Below are 20,853 nucleotides of genomic sequence, written 5' to 3'. Positions count from 1 at the left end.
GGCAAGTCGTTGCTTTTAAGGCTTTTGGCTAGGAGGAGGTCACACTCACCTATACTGTATATCACACCAACTGGATGAACTAATGCACTTTGCCTTTCTCCTGTCAGGCATGTTCCTCCTTGCCCTCCGGTCCCATCACCCCCGCACCCAGGAGTCTTTCTCCTGTGCCTGGTCAGGTTGTATCAGTCACACTCCACCTTCAAATCCCTCAAAACTCCCCTTTGCTGTGAGACCAGGAGGCCTACAAAAAACTTGACAGTAGTTAGGTTGCTGGTGTGTGGTGACCACTGCCTATCACCGACATTGTCTCCCTCTGTTCCCCCATTTGCCTGAATCCATCCATTATCCTTGATTGCAAGCTCCTTGGGGCAGGGACTATCTTTGCCTTCTGAGTTGGCACAACGCCCAGCACAATGGGGTCCTGGTCCATGAGAGGGGCCTCTAGCAGCTCTACTATAATAATACTAACAAACCTTGGGGGTCACTCAGTTATCAGGGCAAGATTCACAGGAGGAAGGGGGTTGATGTACTGTGTGCAGTTGCTTGTGCTGTTCATTTCTCATTCTCTTGTCCTCCTCCCAGTGTCTGAGGGACTCAGAATTCGGGGCAAGAGGACTTTTCTTTATGGTCAGCTGGCTTCTGCTTCCCAAAGCAGAATTTTCTCTCCACTCAATGCGCAATTAACCTATGGAACTCCTCGCCAGGGGATGTTGTGATGGCCAGAAGTACAACTGGGTTAAAAAAAGAAGGAGATAAATTCATTGAGGAGAGGACTGTTAGCCAAGATAGTGAGCAATGCAATGCCATGCTCAGGGTGACTCTCCTAAACCTCTGCCGGCAGAGGAAGAGGGGGGAGGATTGCTTTAACTACCCAGTTCTGCACACTCCCCCTGAAGCTCTGGTACTGGCCACTACTGGAGACAGCAGAGGGGGCTAGATGGACCATTACTCTGACCTCCCCCTCCCCCCCGGGGCACCTCTTATTTTCTTATTCTCGGGATTTTCCTTTTATCCCGGTGTAGCTGTTGCTCCGATTGGGAGACTGCAACCAGGGCAGGCCTGACCCCCGGCAGCACCCCTTGGTTCCAGCTTATCCTAGAAGCCTTGGGCTGGTGGGGGATCTGTTGCCCACAAAATCGGGTGGGTCATAAATGTGCTGGGCCCCTATATCCCCGCCCCTGCACCCCACACGGAGTTAGGAGCAGGAGCCGCGGGGGAAGAAGCCAGGGAACAACCTGAAGTGGCGAGGGGCGGGCTGTGCCCGGATCCCGGGGCGGGGCAGGCGCGGAGCCCCGGCCCCAGCCCGGCGCTGCAGAGGGAGACCGGGAGCGCCCGGAGGGCGATGGAGGGCGAGCCCCCGGGTCCCGGGGAGCAGGCGCTGCAGGAGTTCCAGACCCTGGTGGAGCTGGTCGGGGGGAAGCCAGAGGTGCTGCTGGTCGGGGAGGTGCTGGAAGGGGGGGAGACCCTGGCGCTGCTGGGGACTTTTGCCCAGGAGCTCTTCGGGGAGCAGCCCGGGGACCAGGCGGGCAACGGGGGGTCGCCGGGGGAGCGGCCCGGGGACCAGGCGGGCGGCGGGGGGAAGCCGGGGGAGCGGCCCGGGGGCCAGGCGGGCGGCGGGGGGACGCCGGGGGACCGGCCCGGGGACCAGGCGGGCGGCGGGGGGACGCCGGGGGAGCGGCCCGGGGACCAGGCGGGCAGCGGGGGGAAGCCGGGGGACCGGCCCGGGGACCAGGCGGGCGGCGCGGGGAAGACGCCTCCCCAGGTCCGGGTGTGCCTCGGCCCCGGCGGCGCCGGCCGGGAGATCCGCTCCCCGCTCATCTTCCTGCTGTGCCGGGCCGGCTCCTTGCAGCCGCGGCGGGCCCGGGCCCGCCTGCGGGAGATCGCGCGGGACCTGCGGAGCCGGCTGCCCCGGGGCCCGCCGGCCGCCCTGGTGGGGGTGATCGTGCAGCCCGGCCCCGGCGAGGAGGCGGCGGCGGCGCTGCTGGAGGCGCTGCTGGGCGAGGTCTTCCAGGAGCACCGGGCCGGGCTGCAGGACACGGTGCAAGCGGCAGCCTACAGCCCCGGCCGCCTGGACGGGACGCTGGAGGTCCGGAGAGCCGCCTGCCGAGCCTTGCGAGCGGCCCTGCAGCACCGGGCAGGTACGGGGGCGGGGAGCGGGGAGACATCATGCTTGGGGCGTCGGTTTCTTTCTTGCTTCTGGTTGCCATTTGCTGCCCCATTCCCCTGTCTGTGTCAGCACCGGTTGGCATCCAGGAGGGCTGATTCTGCCTGTCCCCACCAGCCTCTTGCAGATGACACAGTGGGGCAGCCACCCATGGCTGGGAGGCGGTGGGTCTCCCTGGACACAGCAGTACTTGGGTGGGGGTAAGGGAAGCAAAAGGCCCTGGGATTTGCAAGGGGACTGTGGCTCCCTGAGTTGGAATTGGGCAAGCGCCCCAGAGCCAACCCCGTGTTCCTTCAGTGAACGCCCTGGGAATGATCCCATGCCAGTCGCACAGCTTTCTTTGCTGGGGCATGGGTTCAGAAGAAACAGTGCCACCTGCATAGCCCCCGGTGCCCCTGTTTTACGGTATCCCGGAGGGTTTCCCAGCCCAATACCGACCCATCCTGACTGCTCAGTTCTTAGGTCTGATGGGATCACAGCACAAGACAGGACTGCGGGTATAAATGTATTATAATAATTCATAGCTGTGAGGAACACCACTGGTTACAGCGGATTGGTGCTATGGTCTTGAACCCACTTCTGTCTCAGCAGCATGGTCTTGGGGCTTGGCACAAGCTGTTCTGGGTTTACTAGACCGGTATAATTAAAGCAGTACAAGTGTGGATGCAGGTCGTGTCTACAAAGGGAGCCTTACCAGTATAGGTATACTGCTATGTTATACCAACAGGGCGCTCCTAGTCCGGATGCGGATTATACCGGCATGTAACGATGCTGCCTTTGGTAGGACACAACTGAGAGTATCGATTCAGGACAAATTGCTTAGAGCAGGGCAGTTACAGCCCAAGGCTGGGTGTCTTTATTATTAAGGCACCAAACCAGCCAGAGAGACTTTGGCTTTACCCCGCTGGCTAACCATAAGTCACACAAGCAATTCCCTTAGACCAGGGGTGGCCAACCCGTGGCTCTGGAGCCGTTCAGAGGTTAATATGCAGCTCCTTACCTAGGCACGGATTCCGGGGCTGGAGCTAGAGATGCTAACTTTCCAATGTGCTGGGGGGTGCTCACTGCTCAACTCCCTGTTCTGCCCCAAGCCCTGCCCCCACTCCACCCCTTCCCCTGAGCCTGCTATGCCCTCGCTCCTCCCCCTTCCCCCCCCATAGCCTCCTGCGCTTGTGAAATAGCTGATTGTGGTGGTGGGGGGAGGTTTGCGGGAGGAAGTGCTGATTGTTGGGGGCTGGTGGGAGGCACTGGGAGGGGATGGGGGGCTGCTGACGTATTACTGTGGCTCTTTGGCAATGTACATTGGTAAATTCTGGATCCTTCTCAGGCTTAGGTTGACCACTCCTGCCTTAGACATTCCAGTTTCCCAGTATTGCCACCAGCACTGCTCCTTATGGGGATGACTGGTTATGAAAACCAATACCCCAATAAAAGAAAAAAGGTTCTCCTGATCCCAAAGGATCTACAAATACACGCTTATAACCAATTCTTATTAACTAAACTAAAATTTATTAAAAAAGAAAAGAGCGAGTGTGTTGGTTAAAAGATCAATATACATACAAACTTGAATTCAATTCTTGAGGTTTGGGTAGTTGCCAAAAGTCCTTTTAGAAATAGTCCACAGGTTATAGTCCAATGTCCATATTCAGGGTGACTCCAGTCAGTGACTGGGGATCTCAATTCTTATGGCTTAGGGTTTCCCCTTCTTGAAACTCAAAGCAGATCTGAGATGAAGAAAGATTTTTCATACCCAGGGTTTTTATACATTTCCAGCAGCCACTTGGCCTGAGAAAACAATAGGCTTAACTTTGTCTCCCAAACATCCTGGCAATTCGCATAGGGTAATTTATCCAGTAAACAGTTCAGATACAGGTTACCACAACCTTCAAAGAGACCTAGAGACAATAATACTATTTCACTCAAGTGTCTTCCTAAATGTTAATACTCCCTTTTTGATCTTTGAATCAAAGTAGTAATAGACTAGACTTGTTTGCTTACATCACAAGACCTGAGCAAACAGCACCCCTTCTATCTCTAACAATGCAGGCGACATTTCAAAGTGCCATTCATTTACAGATCTTCCTAACTAGTCTTTAATGTTCGGCCATGGGTCAGGTCAGGGAGGTAATTAACTCTTTCTGGCCCTGTCACCTTTCAATGAGATATTATATTACACTCATAATGTCACATAGAATATCAGGATTGGAAGGGACCTCAGGAGGTCATCTAGTCCAACCTCCTGCTCAAAGCAGGACAAATCCCCAGACAGATATTTACCCCAGTTCCCTAAATGGCCCCCTGGAGGACTGAACTCTCAACCCTTGGTTTAGCAGGCCAATGCTCAAACCCCTGAGCTATCCCTCCTCCCAAAATTAATAGAGATATCCTATCTCCTAGAGCTGGAAGGGACCTTGAAAGGTCATCAAGTCCAGCCCCCTGCCTTCACTAGCAGGACAAAGTACTGATTTTGGTCCAGATCCCTAAGTGGCCCCTTCAAGGATTGAACTCACAACCCTAGGTTTAGCAGGCCAATGCTCAAACCACTGAGCAATCCCTCCCCCCAACTGTGGTGTAACTGTGCTTTCCCTGGTACAGCGTATTCCAGCTGCTCACACTCTGGTTCTCCCGGAGCGAAACAAGCAGCATGCGCAGAAGCTTGGTGTTGCCAATATAACTGCATCTACTCTAGGGGCGTTTGCCTGCACGGCTGCATCAGTCACAAATGATGTCTTATCACACCCTTGACCAAAGGAGCTAGGCTGGCCGAAGTCTGTAGTGTACAGGTAGCCACATTGACATTAGTGTAAAGACTCCGGTATAGTTTATTCCTGTAAGGGGAATAAGCTTTACACATATAACTACATCCCCATTAGGGGCGATACAGGTAAAAACACTGTGCTAGATGATCATACCCCTAACTGGTGTAGTTATACCAGTACCTCATCTGCGTGTTTATGTGCAAACAAATGGCAGTTCAACCCCTCCTCCACACCCCTGGAGCTCCCATCCCTTTTTGACAGTACTTGTCTTAGGCCTGGGCTACAGTAGCGAAGGGGGTGGGTGGGGGTGTTTGAACTAAGATACGCAACTTCAACTATGCTATCTGCGTAGCTGAGGTCGAAGTATCTTAGTTCGACTTCCTCACGGTGGCGAGTCGACTGCCGCGGCTCCCCCGTCGACTCCGCTTACTCCTCCTGCCGAGGTGGAGTACGGGCGTCGATTAGCGGATCGATTTATCGTGTCCAGACGAGACGCGATAAATCGATCCCCGATACATCGAACACTACCCACCGATCCGGCGGGTAGCATAGACGTACCCTCAGTCTGTTCTGTTTTCTCTCTCCCCCTCGCTTTCACTGCTTTCCCCGCATGCTTGGATCCCATCCAAAGGCTCCTCCCTGCCCCTCTTGCCCTAAGGGCCCTGCAGCCATAGGTGCTGGAACTAGGGATGCCGTTTCACCCCCCAGCTTGAAGTGGTTTCCATCTTATACAGGGTTTACAGTTGGTTCAATGGCTCTCAGCACCCCTGCTATACTAACTGTCCAGCATCCCTGCCTGCAGCTGTCCTCAAATGCATTTTCCTCAGACCCGCTCCAGATCCATAGGGCCCCAGCCATGATTCATAGGCTCCCCAGAGGCGGCAGCCCCACTTCAGCCCCTGTAGTCCCCCCTCAGAGGACCCACCTCTTCACCCTTCTTAGTGCTTTTATTTTCCCCCCTTGGCCCAGTTGGCTCCTTCCCATGGAGAAACCTATGGGGGTGGGGCAGAGGGGCAGAAAAGCTCCCTTGCTGAGTTTCCAGACAAGGCCCGTCAGCTTCCCTGGGTCAGGAGCCAGCTGCATGGCTGCTGCCGTGGGGCAGGGGAGACATTTGCAGGGTTTGGGGTTGGGTTGTGTGGTGTTTGCCTTTTGCCCCCCTGTTCCCACTCTAGTGCATACAGGAGGAGACGCTCAGTGTCTGGTTTTGGATCTTGGGTAGCAAATAGATAGGGTGACCAGATGTCCTGATTTTATAGGGACAGTCCTGATATTTGGGGCTTTTTCTTATGTAGGTGCCAATTACCCCCGTCCCGATTTTTCACACTTGCTATCTGGTCACCTTACAAATAGAATACCCCTGATCGGGGTTCTAGGCATGTGTCTGTACAGATTTGTTCCTGTGCTTTGTCAGGGAGTTTTTTTTAGCAGATGGTGTAGTTTCTTTAGGTAATCCTCAGTGGGATCAGAGGATAATGGCCTGTAGAATGTGGTGTTAGAGAGCTGTCTAGGTTCCTGGGTGTTTCCTACACACGTCTCAGATCCCTGCTCCCTGATGAGACCCTGTTCCTGGGTTTCAGAGTAGCAGCCGTGTTAGCCGTATCCGCAAAAAGAACAGGAGTACTTGTGGCACCTTAGAGACTAACAAATTTATTAGAGCATAAGCTTTCTTGGGCTACAGCCCACTTCTTCGGATGCATGTAGAATGGAACATATATTGTGGATATACATATATATATATATATATATATATATATATATATATATACACACATACAGAGAGCATGAACAGGTGGGAGTTGTCTTACCAACTCTGAGAGGCCAATTAAGTAAGAGAAAAAAAACTTTTGAAGTGATAATCAAGCTAGCCCAGTACAGACAGTTTGATAAGAAGTGTGAGAATACTTACAAGGGGAGATAGATTCAATGTTTGTAATGGCTCAGCCATTCCCAGTCCTTATTCAATCCTGAGTTGATTGTGTCTAGTTTGCATATCAATTCCAGCTCAGCAGTCTCTTGTTGGAGTCTGTTTTTGAAGCTTTTCTGTTTTAAAATAGCCACCCGCAGGTCTGTCATTGAATGACCAGACAGGTTAAAGTGTTCTCCCACTGGTTTTTGAGTATTATGATTCCTGATGTCAGATTTGTGTCCATTAATTCTTTTGCGGAGAGACTGTCCGGTTTGGCCAATGTACATGGCAGAGGGGTATTGCTGGCACATGATGGCATATATCACATTGGTAGATGTGTAGGTGAACGAACCCCTGATGGCATGGTTGATGTGATTAGGTCCTATGATGATGTCACTTGAATAGATATGTGGACAAAGTTGGCCTCGGGCTTTGTTGCAAGGATAGGTTCCTGGGCCAGTGTTTTTGTTCAGTGATGTGTGGTTGCTGTTGAGTATTTGCTTCCGGTTGGGGGGTTGTCTGTAAGCGAGGACAGGTCTGTCTCCCAAGATCTGTGAGAGTGAGCGATCATCTTTCAGGATAGGTTGTAGATCTTTGATGATGCGCTGGAGAGGTTTTAGTTGGGAGCTGAAGGTGACAGCTAGTGGTGTTCTGTTATTTTCTTTGTTAGGCCTGTCTTGTAGGAGGTGACTTCTGGGTACTTGTTTGGCTCTGTCAATCTGTTTTTTCACTTCAGCAGGTGGGTATTGTAGTTTTAAGAATGCTTGATAGAGATCTTGTAGGTGCTTGTCTCTGTCTGAGGGATTGGAGCAAATGTGGTTATATCTTAGAGCTTGGCTGTAGACAATGGATCGTGTGGTGTGTCTTGGATGGAAGCTGGAGGCATGTAGGTAAGTATAGCGGTCAGTAGGTTTCCGGTATAGGGTGGTATTTATGTGACCATCACTTATTAGCACAGTAGTGTCCAGGAAATGGACCGCTTGTGTGGATTGATCTAGGCTGAGGTTGATGGTGGGATGGAAATTATTGAAATCATGGTGGAATTCCTCAAGGGCTTCTTTTCCATGGGTCCAGATGATGAAGATGTCATCAATGTAACGCAAGTAGAGTAGGGGCGTTAGGGGACGAGAGCTAAGGAAGCTTTGTTCTAAGTCAGCCATAAAAATGTTGGCATACTATGGGGCCATGCGGGTAATCATAGCAGTGCCGCTGACTTGAAGGTATATATTGTCCCCAAATGTGAAATAGTTGTGGGTGAAGACAAAGTCCAGCCACCAGGTTAGCTGTGACATTATCGGGAATACTGTTCCTGATAGCTTGTAGTCCATCTTTGTGTGGAATATTGGTGTAGAGGGCTTCTACGTCCATAGTGGCCAGGATGGTGTTTTCTGGAAGATCACTGATGGATTGTAGTTTCCTCATGAAGTCAGTGGTGTCTCGAAGATAGCTGGGAGTGCTGGTAGTGTAGGGCCTGAGGAGAGAGTCCACATAACCAGACAATCCTGATGTTAGGGTGCCAATGCCTGAAATGATGGGGCGTCCAGGATTTCCAGGTTTATGGATCTTGGGTAGCAAATAGAATACCCCTGGTCGGGGTTCTAGACATGTGTCTGTACAGATTTGTTCCTGTGCTTTGTCAGGGAGTGTTTTTTAGCAGATGGTGTAGTTTCTTTAGGTAATCCTCAGTGGGATCAGAGGATAATGGCCTGTAGAATGTGGTGTTAGAGAGCTGTCTAGGTTCCTGGGTGTTTCCTACCCACATCTCAGATCCCTGCTCCCTGATGTTATTTCTTGGCTTCTCCTCATGTCCCTGTTGTTTGCCCTCCTTGTCCTGTCTCTAGTTTCTTTTCTCCGGCTGGGGGAGCTGCCAGGCCTTCGCCCCCTGCTGGCTCTGTCATTAGCTGCACATGCAACGGCTCAGACCCAGCTTGCTGACACGAGACCCTCTGCCCCCACAAGCCTTGGGAATACTGGCCTGGCTACCCCCCTTCTGCGCTCCACAGAACCATATTGGGCTGACGTTCTGCATCTTCTGTCACAAGGGGCCTGACCCTCATCCCTATGTTCCCCTTTGCCCCGATAACTCCACAGAACTGGTCTCACGCCGTTGCAGGTGAAACTTCCGTTAGGGATGTACCCAGACTGGGACGTTGGATCCCGCACCCCAGGAACCTGGGGTGTCAGAGAGATCCAGCAGTGAGATTTGGAGCCAGATCTGGAATTCACGACTCGGGCCTGTCTCTATCCAGATGGAATCAGAAGCAATCCAATTACTCTCCCCTTTCCCTGAAGTCCAGGTCTGAATGAATCCGGCCACGATCTTCGTGGTTCAGGTGCTATCTCTCTAATGAGCTGACCTGGAACCCTGAATCTGCACTTTGGGGAAGTTTGGATCTGATCTTGGCCTAGTCCCTTCACCCCTTTCAAGCCCGTACTGTCCCCTTCTGGTGCTCCAAGGCTAGTGGCAGTTGCAACCTTTGCACCTGTGACTTTGTACTGAGGCAGGAACACACAGCTTTTCCATCCCTCACTTCCACGTGCCTGACACTGCTCTCCTTCGCTCATCTCTCTCCCATCAAGGGAATCCTGCTCGGGTCTCGGCATCTGCTTCACACCCTCTTCTTTAAGTCACTCTCCCAAGTGCCCCAGAACCCTCTGGATCCTTTCGGTTCCAACATCCCACTAGAACAGCAGCAGAGATGGAAAAACATATCCCTCTGTGCGTTATCATGTTGCCCTAGCAGCTTTGCTTTGACGCTAGGGCAACAAGTACTGATAGACACCCCCCCCCCCCCCCGCTTTTAATTCTGGCAGTGGTGGGGATAATCTGGCAGGTAGCAAAGAAGCAGCAGCATCTCTAGGAGCCTTCAGTGGGTGCTTCAGAAGGCCTCTTTGCATAGGGCCCCGGGCTGTACGCTCATGTTTTAAATGTCTGGAGGATGCTTGTCACTGCAGCTGGCCTGCCTGAGCCCCCCCAGGGGGATGATAGTTTTAAACTGGTGCAGGTGATAACAACAAAGTACCGATCCTACAACCCATACCCGTGCTAGTAGCACTAGTGAGCTTACTCGTGTACATGAGGAGAATTCACAGGAGTCAGGACTTCAGGGGTTGGCCCTAATTGCTTTCACCACCAATACAATGGGGAATAGTATTTTTAAACTTGTGCGAGGGATGAACAGCAGTGATTTGAGCCTGTTGCAGTGTTATGAGGGCATGCCATGTCTACCTGGGAAAGTTACATTGTTATAAATAAGGTGTGAATTTAAACTGCTGGAATTATACTGGTATAACTCCCAGTATGGGCGGGGGCTTGCTTATTCTGGAATAAGTGTGTTTTGGTCTTGGTTCATGTCATTTGGGAAGGGGTGTAAACTACGCTGAAAAAAAGCCACTCTTATGCAGGAGTGTAACTATATCGGTATTACTAGTACAACTTTCCTGTGTCGACAAACCTTTGCCTTTCCCCTTTCATCTCAGTTTTGCTCTGCAGCTTTCTACTATTCAAGCCATGCCACCACCCAGCTTCTCACAGTGCAGACCTGAACTACAGCACCCCTTTGCTATTCTGGTCCCACACCTCTCTTGAACTTAGGGTCTGTAGTGTAGATGCAGCGTATGCTGATGGAAAGAGTTTTCTCGATCACTCAATAATTGTCCTGTTCTGTTCATTCCCTCTGAAGCATCTGGCACTGGCCACTGTTGGATGACAAGATACTGGGATAGATGGACCATTGGTCAGACCCAATATGGCTGTTTTTATGTTCCTGCTGATGTAGGAACACCCTCCTTCTCCCCCTCCCCTCCAAAAAACCCCCAATAACAACAGCCCACTTCCCCAACAACCTGACATTAGCTATGGTGACAGAAGCACTTTGCACTGGTGGTTTTGTTGGCATAGCTGTGTTGGTCACACCCCTGACCAATGCAGCAACACTGGTAACAGTTTTAAGTGCAGACCAAGTCAGATGTGGATGGAGACAATGGATATCCACTTACACTTACGACCTTAACTAGATCGTGCACCCAAGCGCTAAGAGGGGAAATGCTAGTGTGCTAACCTGCTTTCCCTGAGCATGACATTCATCTATGTTCACTAGGGACTAAAGGGGGGAACAGTCATGTTGTAAAAATTATTTTATTGAGGGATTTGTTTTGTTAGTCAAGAGGATCACTTTGTGCGGCTTAATGTTGCATAAGATCGATTGCCTTAGTAAGGAGAGTCACTGCTAAAGCGGCTGATAAACTTAAGTTTCTTGGAGATAAGGTTTGATTGGTGGATGAGATATTGCATATTTTAGGATTTGGGGATACCCGATTGCTCCAATAATCTGTTTGTCATGTGAGGCTGTGTGAGAGTAAAACTACCCTTGTCTAATATTCTAGTATTTTACAAAAACAACGAGGAGTCCTTGTGGCACCTTAGAGACTAACAAATTTATTTGGGCATAAGCTTTTGTGGACTATAACCCACTTCATCAGATGCATGGAGTGGAAAATACAGTAGCAGGTATAAATATACAGCACATGAAAAGATGGGAGTTGCCTTACCAAGTTGGGGGGTCAGTGCTAATGAGGCCAATTCAATTAGGGTAGATGTGGCCCATTTCCAACAGTTGACAAGAAGGGGCTCTGGTACCCAGAAGTCACCTACTACAGGACAGGCCCAACAAAGAAAGTAACAGAACGCCACTAGCCGTCATCTACAGCCACCAACTAAAACCTCTCCAGCGCATCATCAAGGATCTACAACCTATCCTGAAGGACGATGCCTCACTCTCACAGACCTTGTGACATGGGCCAGTCCTTGCTTACAGACAGCCCCCCAATAGTCTTGACTCCTGTGAATTAGCCCACGAAAGCTTATGCCCAAATAAATTTGTTAGTTTCTAAGGTGCCACAAGGACTCCTCTTGTTTTTGCTGATACAGACTAACACGGCTACCCCTCTGAAACCTAGTATTTTACAGTAATGGCTCAAGATCTAATAGTAACTCACCTTCCACTGGAGTGTTCTTTTCCTTATGCAGATTCTACGGCATTGTCAAGTACAATACAAATCTATTTCCAGCAGGTCTCCCTGGGAGAAGAGAACTAGTCAATCAATAGGAAGCAATAATATAAGTGTCTGGGGCCGAGGCCCAGACGCAGGATGTGAGGTTTCTGCCTGCCTTCTCTCTTCATTTATGTTTTAGCTCTCACAGCCGCTCTGTGTGTGTGCATGAGCAAATCCGTGCCAGCTTCCTTGCTGTGCTTCCTGAGGCTGCCAACAGTCCTCTCATTGAAGCAAATACAAAACCCATCCAAACCCAACTGTTAGTGAAAATCATTAAGGAAATTCTTGGCAGCAAGAAAGCGTGGACAAATAGTGCTTATTCTGAATGTGTCCACTCTAGGTAAGAATTTTCACCAGGGGAGGAATGGATTTCTGGGTACCGTTTAATGATTTCACATGGTGAGTTCTATCTAGAGGCCCAAATTTCCAACACCCCAAGGTTGAGGAGCATGGGATACCACTGTCTGACAGCAGGGAACAGCCGTACTATACGTGACCCAGAATAAGGCAGGTCCCCCTATTGCCAGCAAGGACTTGAGAAAGTCCTGTCTCTTGCTGATAACTCCCCGTGCTCTTTTATTTCCAAGGTGGGGAGGAGAGAGAGAAGCGGAGATTCCCCTCCCTCCTGCGGTGCGTCCCCTGGGGCAGGAGGAGCCGGAGAAGAGGCCGATCGGCTAATGCTGCCGACAACCTTTATGAGGGTATGCTCAGCTCCCTTGAGGTGCTTCTGTTCTCCACACGTCCAGCAGTGGGCTCCTAGCAGGACAGTTGTATCTTATGATGTGTGGCAACCATGTTTTTTTTCCCCGGCAGCATTCCCAGATCTTTCCAGTCTAAGGAATGGTCGATCGGGAGAAGCCTTGGAACCCGAATCTCCCCTATGATGATGCCGAGTGCTCCCACTAAGCCACAAGGTCTGGCCTATGGTCCTTTTCTAGTGAAACCCCAGCAGGCTCTGATTCCCAAGCCTAATGTGGGCTGGCTTCCTTAGGGAGAACGTCTCAGTATGCACGGTGATGCATCAGTACTAACTGCCCCTGTCCTCTGCTGGCAGCACATATAACACCATAGGCACAGCCATCCCCACAACATCCAAATGCTGAGAGACAATCCCTGTAGCATGCTGGCTGGGGTGTTTCTTTTAGTGTTGTCTTGCCCCGGTATTTTATGAGCACATTGCTGGGTCCCTCTATCTGCCTGTGCTCACTGCAGTGGCCTGCACGCAGTGTTGGTTGTAATGTGGCAGTGGAGTGGCAATGGATTTGCCAGAACATGTCTGAACTACAAATCGCTAACTGGACCGCACCACTCGCAGCACTTTGAAGATGTTAATTGCTGGGCCTGGCCTACCTGCACAGCCCCAAGGCAGGCACCCCCTGCTGTATGTGCATCTGTACCCTCCTGGACTTCTGAACTCACATCCACCCCTGTTCTGCCCACCCGCTTTTTTCAGTCTCTCACCGTCTCACCACCATGAATGTTCCAGTTCTCTCTCGCCCTGCTGGGTCTGACTCATTACCTCTCCCATCCCTTGTCTTTATTGTAGTAGCAAAGGACCCTGTGTTGGTAGGTGCTTTGCCAGCATCTCTTAGTTATTTTATCTAGTCCAATAAAAACTCAGTGGGCCCAGTTCTCTCTTTATTTACACACGTAGTGTCACTGAAGTCAGTGGACTTCTATGGGTGTAGCTGAAACTTGGTCTACACTTAAGTTTTGCTGGCAAAGTGATGTCATTTAAGAGTGTGAAAAAAGTCACACCTCTAACTGACATAGCTGTGCTGGCAAAAGCCCTCGTGTAGATGCAGTTATACTGCCAACGGGGTCCTTTTGCTGGTACAGATGATTTATTTTGTTCACCGAACTGGTGTAAACTATACCGGCTAAAGAACTCTTTTGCTGGTATAAGCTGCATCTCCACTAGGAAGGGTTGCTGGTATAACTATGCCACTGTCTAGTGTAGACAAGGCCGGACACAGAACGTATCCCTCTTTCTAAATAATGACTTAGAGCCCTACTCCAGATTACTCTTGAGGTTCTTTGGAAATGCAGTTTCAAATACTGTTCCCGCAATTCTTGCATTTCCCAGCAATGATCCCCTTTCTGCAGGGGCATCGTTGGCCAGAGGCTACAGACTGCTTCGGGAGGAGTCCTGAATAATACCTTTATTCATAGTAAATGTATCTTTTGCCTTGCTAATTTCCAAACTGATCCATGATCAATAGTGAGGAGGACACCCCACGTGGAGAACCCTCTTGTTATAATAATTCGTTATGTGACGGGGTGCAACTGGGGGCTTCAGATTAAACAGGAGCCTACGTGGGCAAATCACTGAAATGCCCAGTTTGTGAAACGTTTGGTACAGAAAGGGCATTTGCTCCATTGAAAATTGTGGTGGCAAGAAAATCCAGTCCAATAAACATTCAAGGCCCTGGTCCTGCAATCGATTTTCAGGCAGACAGACCCTCTTGCCCGTGTGGAGTCCAATGGAAGTTGATGAGGCATCACACGGGAATGGGGGTTGTCGGTGTGGATCAGATTCCAGGATTGGGACCCAGAGCGCCTTACCCACGAGCGGGCGAGGTGAGTCACCTTCTGGTGTTAGTTTAAAATCCTGTATGCTGCCAGAATGCCCAAAATTGGAGCCGATTATGAAAAGCCTCCAATTTATGGTTCATTTATTGCTTCAACTCCTGTATGCATCTTCCTCAGTGACCGTGCTGTGTCTCCCTTTCCCTGCTCCTTGTAGGTGGCCTGCAGGACCCCGAGGAGGGAGTGGCTCTGACAGGCATGTCACTTAACAGAAACCGTGAAGAAGCAAGCAGAGGCACAGGCGCTTAAAGCTGTTGGATGGCGTCAAGGCACCACCCTTGCTGATTTGCTCTTATAGCATGAGGACGACGGGCTGAATTCACCCAGGTGATCTTCTGGAAAGGGGACATGGAAGCCATCATGCAGCTCTCGGGAAAAGCTGCTACCTTCTGTAGCAACAAACAGTGTCCGAACCAGATAACCGTCCTGCTCCCACCCCACCATTGCTGCAGCAAAACCCAGAGGGGGGTCATGTTCTACCACCCGGTAGAGTTCATTTCTAGATGCTAAAATGGACTGTGGACCTTTAAGAAATCCTGTTGGATGCATTTCACTGGGGGTGTGTGACAGTGCAGGAATCCCAGGTATAAAACGTGCTCAGCTGCTAAAAGAGAGAGTCTCTCATTTGAACAACAAAATTCCCCTCCAAGAGGCCTTCTGGGTTTCTTTGCTGATGAAACCAATCTTCTGCCTTGCCCTCGTGCTTTATTGCTGTTCTAAAGCTCCAGATAACAGCCTCAATAGACCTTCCATTTTCTGTTCTAGCTCCCCCGTTAGGAAACAACAGGCAAGTGGGGGAGGAAGCGATAGAGCTGCAGGGAGGTCACGGGGGGACTGGTCATCTCCATGTACAGGCCTTGGGACATACTGGCGAGTTGAAGAGGATTGAATGCAATAATCTAATGTGAAGAAAGGCAATAATTGCTACTGTCATGCCGTATGATCACGTGCACGATGCAGAAGTCACTGATGATCATGTCAATAGGAGAGCGGTCTGAGAGAGCAGATCATGCCACACGGTTAATCCTGGTGCTGAGTGAGTGATTTACAGGGTGCATTGGAGGCAGAGCAACCGACAATGCTTATAGCATTTCCACGTTCTGATGGGGGTGACAGATGTCCATCCCCGCCGCCAACTTCTCAACCGTGGGATCCCAACAACCACATGGCTTTCAGGCCCCGCAGATCACCCCATACATTCATCTCTCTTAAAGATGTGACTTAATATATTGTTTTTAGGAAATACAATCTATATATTTAATAGTTTTCAAAGGTATTTTTTTTAATCTGTCTGGCAACCAATTGTTTTAATTAGGCTTTTATTTCCATGGAGTATTAATGGGACACTGGGTATGTCCAGCTACAGCATAACACATGTTTGAGTTTGGCTTGGTTTTCCTTTCTCTCCGTTGCGAGTTTTCATCTGGATCAGGCTGTTGGCAGGACTGTCTCGCCTCGATTATGTCCCATTTCACTGTCCTCCAGGCTGGCTGAGCGGCTCTTTCATTTGGGTCAGTCCATCTACAATCGTTTTGTCTTCCGTTGTTCTTTGGTTGGCAGAGAAGCGGCTCATAGCTGAGCACTGTGTAATCCTAGCCAATCCAAACTCCTGATCAGATGAAAATTGGTCATGTCCCTCCTGAGAGCAATGTGCCTTAGGCATTCCTTATCTATTGTGTAGAGTAGGGGTGGGCAGCCAGGACACCTGGGTTCTGTACCCAGTTCTGACCATGGACTAATAATTTAATTTCTCTGTGCTTCAATTTCCTCAACTGTAGAATGGGGATTTTGATATTTACCTACCTCACACAGGCCTCATTAATCTCTGACAAGTGCTGTGAGATCCTTGGAGGTGCCAGAGAAGGGCAACGGGAGAACAAGAGTGTACTATAGCCTACATGTTAACGTTTTTCCCTTCTGGGGTCTCCCAGTGGTGCTGCAGTGATGTTTCTGCTGTATGAAAGCGGCTCGCTGCATCTGGGGTGATTCGGTGGCTGCTGAGCAGTGGAAAAGAGCGTTAGGGTGTCAGGGTGGGGGGGGAGTGGGAGGGACAGAGTAGCTGGGTAAGTGGGGAAATGTTTTCTCTGATCCTCGACTGGTGTTTGGAGAAATTCTTTGGTGGAATTTTATGTTGTAATTCAGGTCACTTGAGAACTTTGCTGCTGAGAGTCTTTGTGGCTCATGACTTAGGCCTTGTCAACGTATGTGTGTTCGTTCAGTATAACCTAAGGTGAGAATTTAATCCCAGTATAACTCTCTCTGTGGACACACTTATTCTGGTATGAGAGTGCCTTTTATTTAAATTTAGCTTATATCACTTGGGAAGGGATTTAAGCTAAATTGAAAAAAACATACTAAAATAAGAGTGGCTATGTCCACACCGGGAGTTATACCTGGGTAAAACCTTCCTGTGTAGACAAGGCTTTAAACAGAACCTAGAAGGTAGATAATACAGTAGAACCTCAGAGTTATGAACACCAGAGTTATGAACTGGCCGGTCAACCACACACCACATTTGGAACTGGAAGTACACAATCAGGTAGCAGCAGAGACAAAAAAACCCAAATACAGTACAGTACTGGGTTAAAAGTAAACTACTAAAAAAATAAAGGGGAAGTTTTAAAAAAGATTTGACAGGGTAAGGAAACTTTTTCTGTGCTAGTTTCATTTAAATTAAGATGGTTAAAAGCAGCATTTTTCTTCTGCATAATAAAGTTTCAAAGCTGTATTAAATCAATATTCAGTTGTAAACTTTTGAAAGAACCATAAAGTTTTGTTCAGAGTTACGAACAACCTCCATTCCTGAGGTGTTCATAACTCTGAGGTTCTACTGTAGTGTCATAGCATGTAAGAGTCTATATATGGGGGACCAACACCACCCCACTTCCAGTTCACGAGGTATTCTGTACGTTATATTTGCTTTGAGGGAACATGGTTACAAGCAAATTGAAAATACAAATGTAATAATGTGATTTAGTAAAGTCATTTATTGTGGGTGGCTGAGTATGTGGTGCTGAATTTCAACACTGAGTGGGAAACAGTTGATAGTTCAGGTACTTGAAGTGAGCGCATTAGCTAGCATTGTCTTCTAGCACAGCTCATCTGTGGAGCTGTGCAGGTAGATAGAGGGCATGTCTACACTACAAAATTAAGTCAATTTACGTTAAGTTGATGTACAGCCACCATGGTAATTAAAGCGGTGGTTCACGTCCACACTTGCTCCTTCTGTCAGTGATGCGCGCCCTCACCAGGAGTGCTTCCACCGACTGAAGTGGGGCATTGAGAGACACTGACAGCTGAAGCCTGGTAGCCCTGAGGTTCACAGCTGTGCCCGTTCTCCCCTGCCCCCCGCTGACAGCCATGCGTGGGCTCACAGTCAAAAGGCGATGTAAGTAAAGTCTACACGGACACTGCATCACCCCAACTACATTGACATATGCGCTACGCCGTTCGTGGAGTAGTTAGGTCGGTGTAGCTGGTCACTTACTTGGGCAGAAGCAGCATTGAAGTGTACACACTGACATAATTAGGTTGACGTAAGCTGCCTTACATCGACCATAACTGTAATGTAAACCAGGCCTGAGTCTGTTATGTATTTACGTTTCTTTCTGTTTGTCTCTAAATTAAGAGCAGGTCACTTATTCAAAGTCTTCCTACTAATTTAAATGTTTACTCCCATAACAGCAGTGACGGTGTTATGCAAATCTTTGTAATCTGTTAAGGCCTGATGAATTAACCATTTAAATTATCGCTATAGAGACCAACAAAATGTATACGGACTTGGGCCCAAATTCTGCTCCAGATTTACACACGTAGTACTTTATTGAAGTCAATGGAATCATTCTAGATTTATATGGAAGTAAACAGGAGCAGAGCTGGCCCCATGTATCTTCACCTGGACATTAGTCTAAAGAAGGAAAGTGACTTGGATGATTTTTTTTAACAGGTTAACTGGCCTTTTATAGGTGAAGCAGGTGTTTTATGTATTATTTAATTGGGGGACTAATTTTGGGACATTGTTACCTTAAATACTTGATGTGAGGAATAAATAAACCGATTTAAATCCTGTACTGTAGTTGATTGCTTCTGAAGTTTTATTGGTGTCTACCAGAATGTTCCCCCCAATAACATGGATGTGCGGCTTACTCTGACTTTCAATTGATTTGATTTAAGCTAAGCTGGGGGAGATGACAGTCACTCTATACCCCTTTGAGGACGGAAGGGAATAGTGAAACCTGTCTTTGGTGGCAATCCACAGCGCACAAGTGGGCTTTAACTAGTGACCGAACACATGTACTTGGCTACCTGGGGATGTTCACTGAGGAGGGGGACCACTCTGCTGCCTTTTCAGGCATGACCATTACAATTCCAACGCCAGGGTTTGATTGTGTAGGATGCCCCTCTATATTGACTTAGTGGGTTGTGAGACTCCGCCTATAACGCTTTTCCTACTAGGTCAGAATCTGCAGAAATTGACTGTGCTAGAGAAGGGTCAGAATTTCGAAACTTCCAGTTTTCTGTTTGGCCTGACTTTCCCCTCCTCCGAGTTTCCCAACCGGAATGTCAGATCTATCCAAACTGGACCCAGAGCACGAGTCTACAAGCCTAACCGCTGTGCTGATAACCAGGGCACTACATGAAAAGCAGAGGGGGCGTTTGGACCTTGCACTGTTGTGTCAGCAAACAGCGCCAGGCTGCTGTGGAGAGGGATTTGGTAATGGTTTGTTAGAGGCAGATAGCTGGACTGGATGCTTTTCTGGGCAGGTTTCCCTTTTTTTCAGCTTGTGAACTTAGATACGATGAGAGAGAACCTGCCATGAGGGCCCTTCCTTGCTGTAGTTCCTGGCCTTGCCCTGTGATTCCTGCAGGTGTGTGGTAAAAAACCCTCCTCCTTCCTCCCCCACCAACTTCTGGGAGAAGCTGGGAGCACTTCTCACTGGGTAGGCTCTTCAGGGCAGCAACCATCTTTTTGTTAAAAAACAACAAGGAGTCTGGTGGCACCTTAAAGACTAAGGTGCCACCAGACTCCTTGTTGTTTTTGTAGATACAGACTAACACGGCTACCCCCTGATACTTGACATCTTTTTGTTGTGTCTGTACAGCACCTAGCCCAATGCAGCCCGGGCCATGACTGGACAGTTATATTGCTATGAGCGCTTATAGCAGCAAAGCTTGTTTCAGTGAAGAGCTGGGGGTAAACAAGCCCTTAGGAAGTTCCCCTGACGTTCAGCCTAAGCTTTCCCATTCTTAACTTCACAGCTCGTTCAGGGTTCCTTTTCTCCTCCATGTTTCATGGCTCCTGGTAGCGGTGCCAACGTTTTACCCACACAAAACCACCCTTGCCCCGCCCCCAGCCATGCCCCTCCTCTGAGGCCCCGCCCCTATTCACTCCATTTCCCCCCTCCCTCTGTTGCTTGCTCTTCCCTCACTCATTTATTTTCACCGGGCTGGCTCAGGGGGTTGGGGTGTGGGAGGGGGTGAGGGCTCCGGCTGGGGGTGCGGATTCCAGGGTGGGGCCAGAAATGAGGAGTTCAGGGTGCAGGAGGGGACTCCAGGCTGAGGCAGTGGGTTGGGATGCAAGAGAGGGTGAGGGTTCCAGCTGGGGGTGCAGGCTCTGGGGTGGGGTTTGGGGTGCAGAAGGGGGCTCCAGGCTGGGGGGTGGAGCTGAGGGGTTCAGAGTATGGAAGGGGGCTCTTGGCTGAGGCAGGGAGTTGGGGTGTGGGAGGGGGTATGGGCTCTGGGCTGGGGGTGTGGGTTCAGGGGCCAGAAATGAGGGGTTCAGGGTGTGGGAGGGGGCTCTGGGCTGGGTTTGGAGTGCAGGGGGGTGAGGGCTATGGCTGGGGGTGTGGCCTGTGGGGCCAGGGATGAGGGGTTTGGGGTGCAGGAGCGTGCTCTGGGCTGGGATCGAGAGGTTCAGAGGGTGGGAGGGGGATCAGGGCTGGGGCTGGAGATTGGGGGTGCAGGCTCTGGGCGGCACTTACCTCAAGCAGCTCCCATTGGCCAGATGGCTCTGTGTGCTTCCCCATCCGCAGGTGCCTCCCCTGCAGCTCCCATTGGCCACAGTTTCCCCTGGCTGCCCCTACTGTAGGAGCCGGAGGGGGGACATGCCGCTGCTTCTGGGAACTACACGGAGCTCCGGCAGGCAGGGAGCCTGGTTTAGCCCTGCTGCATCGCAAACCGGACTTTTAGCGGCCTGGTCAGTGGTGCTGACTGGAGCCGCCAGGGTCCCTTTTCGACCGGGCATTCCTGTCAAAAAACGGACCCCTGGCAACCCTAGCTCCTGGTCTACAGCGACACCGGTGGGCTGGGTGCCAGGGACATGCAGAGGTGACGGGATCTTGGAGCAATTGTGCCTCTAGTACGTTGTGTGCAGCAGGGGC

At 50.0% G+C, this 20,853-nt stretch overlaps 1 protein-coding gene across 1 annotated transcript; it reads left to right on the top strand.

Moving 5' to 3' along the window:
• Nucleotides 1-1,006: 1,006 nt before the first annotated feature.
• C9H2orf72 (chromosome 9 C2orf72 homolog) lies at nucleotides 1,007-18,548 on the top strand. The gene is made up of 4 exons (XM_034780546.1): nucleotides 1,007-2,138; nucleotides 12,472-12,585; nucleotides 14,631-16,680; nucleotides 17,281-18,548. Exons 1-3 carry the CDS (start codon nucleotides 1,343-1,345, stop codon nucleotides 14,720-14,722), a joined length of 1,002 nt encoding a protein of 333 aa, XP_034636437.1. The 5' UTR covers nucleotides 1,007-1,342; the 3' UTR covers nucleotides 14,723-16,680; nucleotides 17,281-18,548.
• The last annotated feature ends 2,305 nt before the right edge of the window (nucleotides 18,549-20,853 follow it).

Source organism: Trachemys scripta, chromosome 9, assembly GCF_013100865.1.
Source record: "Trachemys scripta elegans isolate TJP31775 chromosome 9, CAS_Tse_1.0, whole genome shotgun sequence".
Classification (NCBI taxonomy): domain Eukaryota; kingdom Metazoa; phylum Chordata; order Testudines; family Emydidae; genus Trachemys; species Trachemys scripta.
Note: the sequence above shows the minus strand (reverse complement) of the source record. Positions and strands in the feature narration are given on the sequence as shown.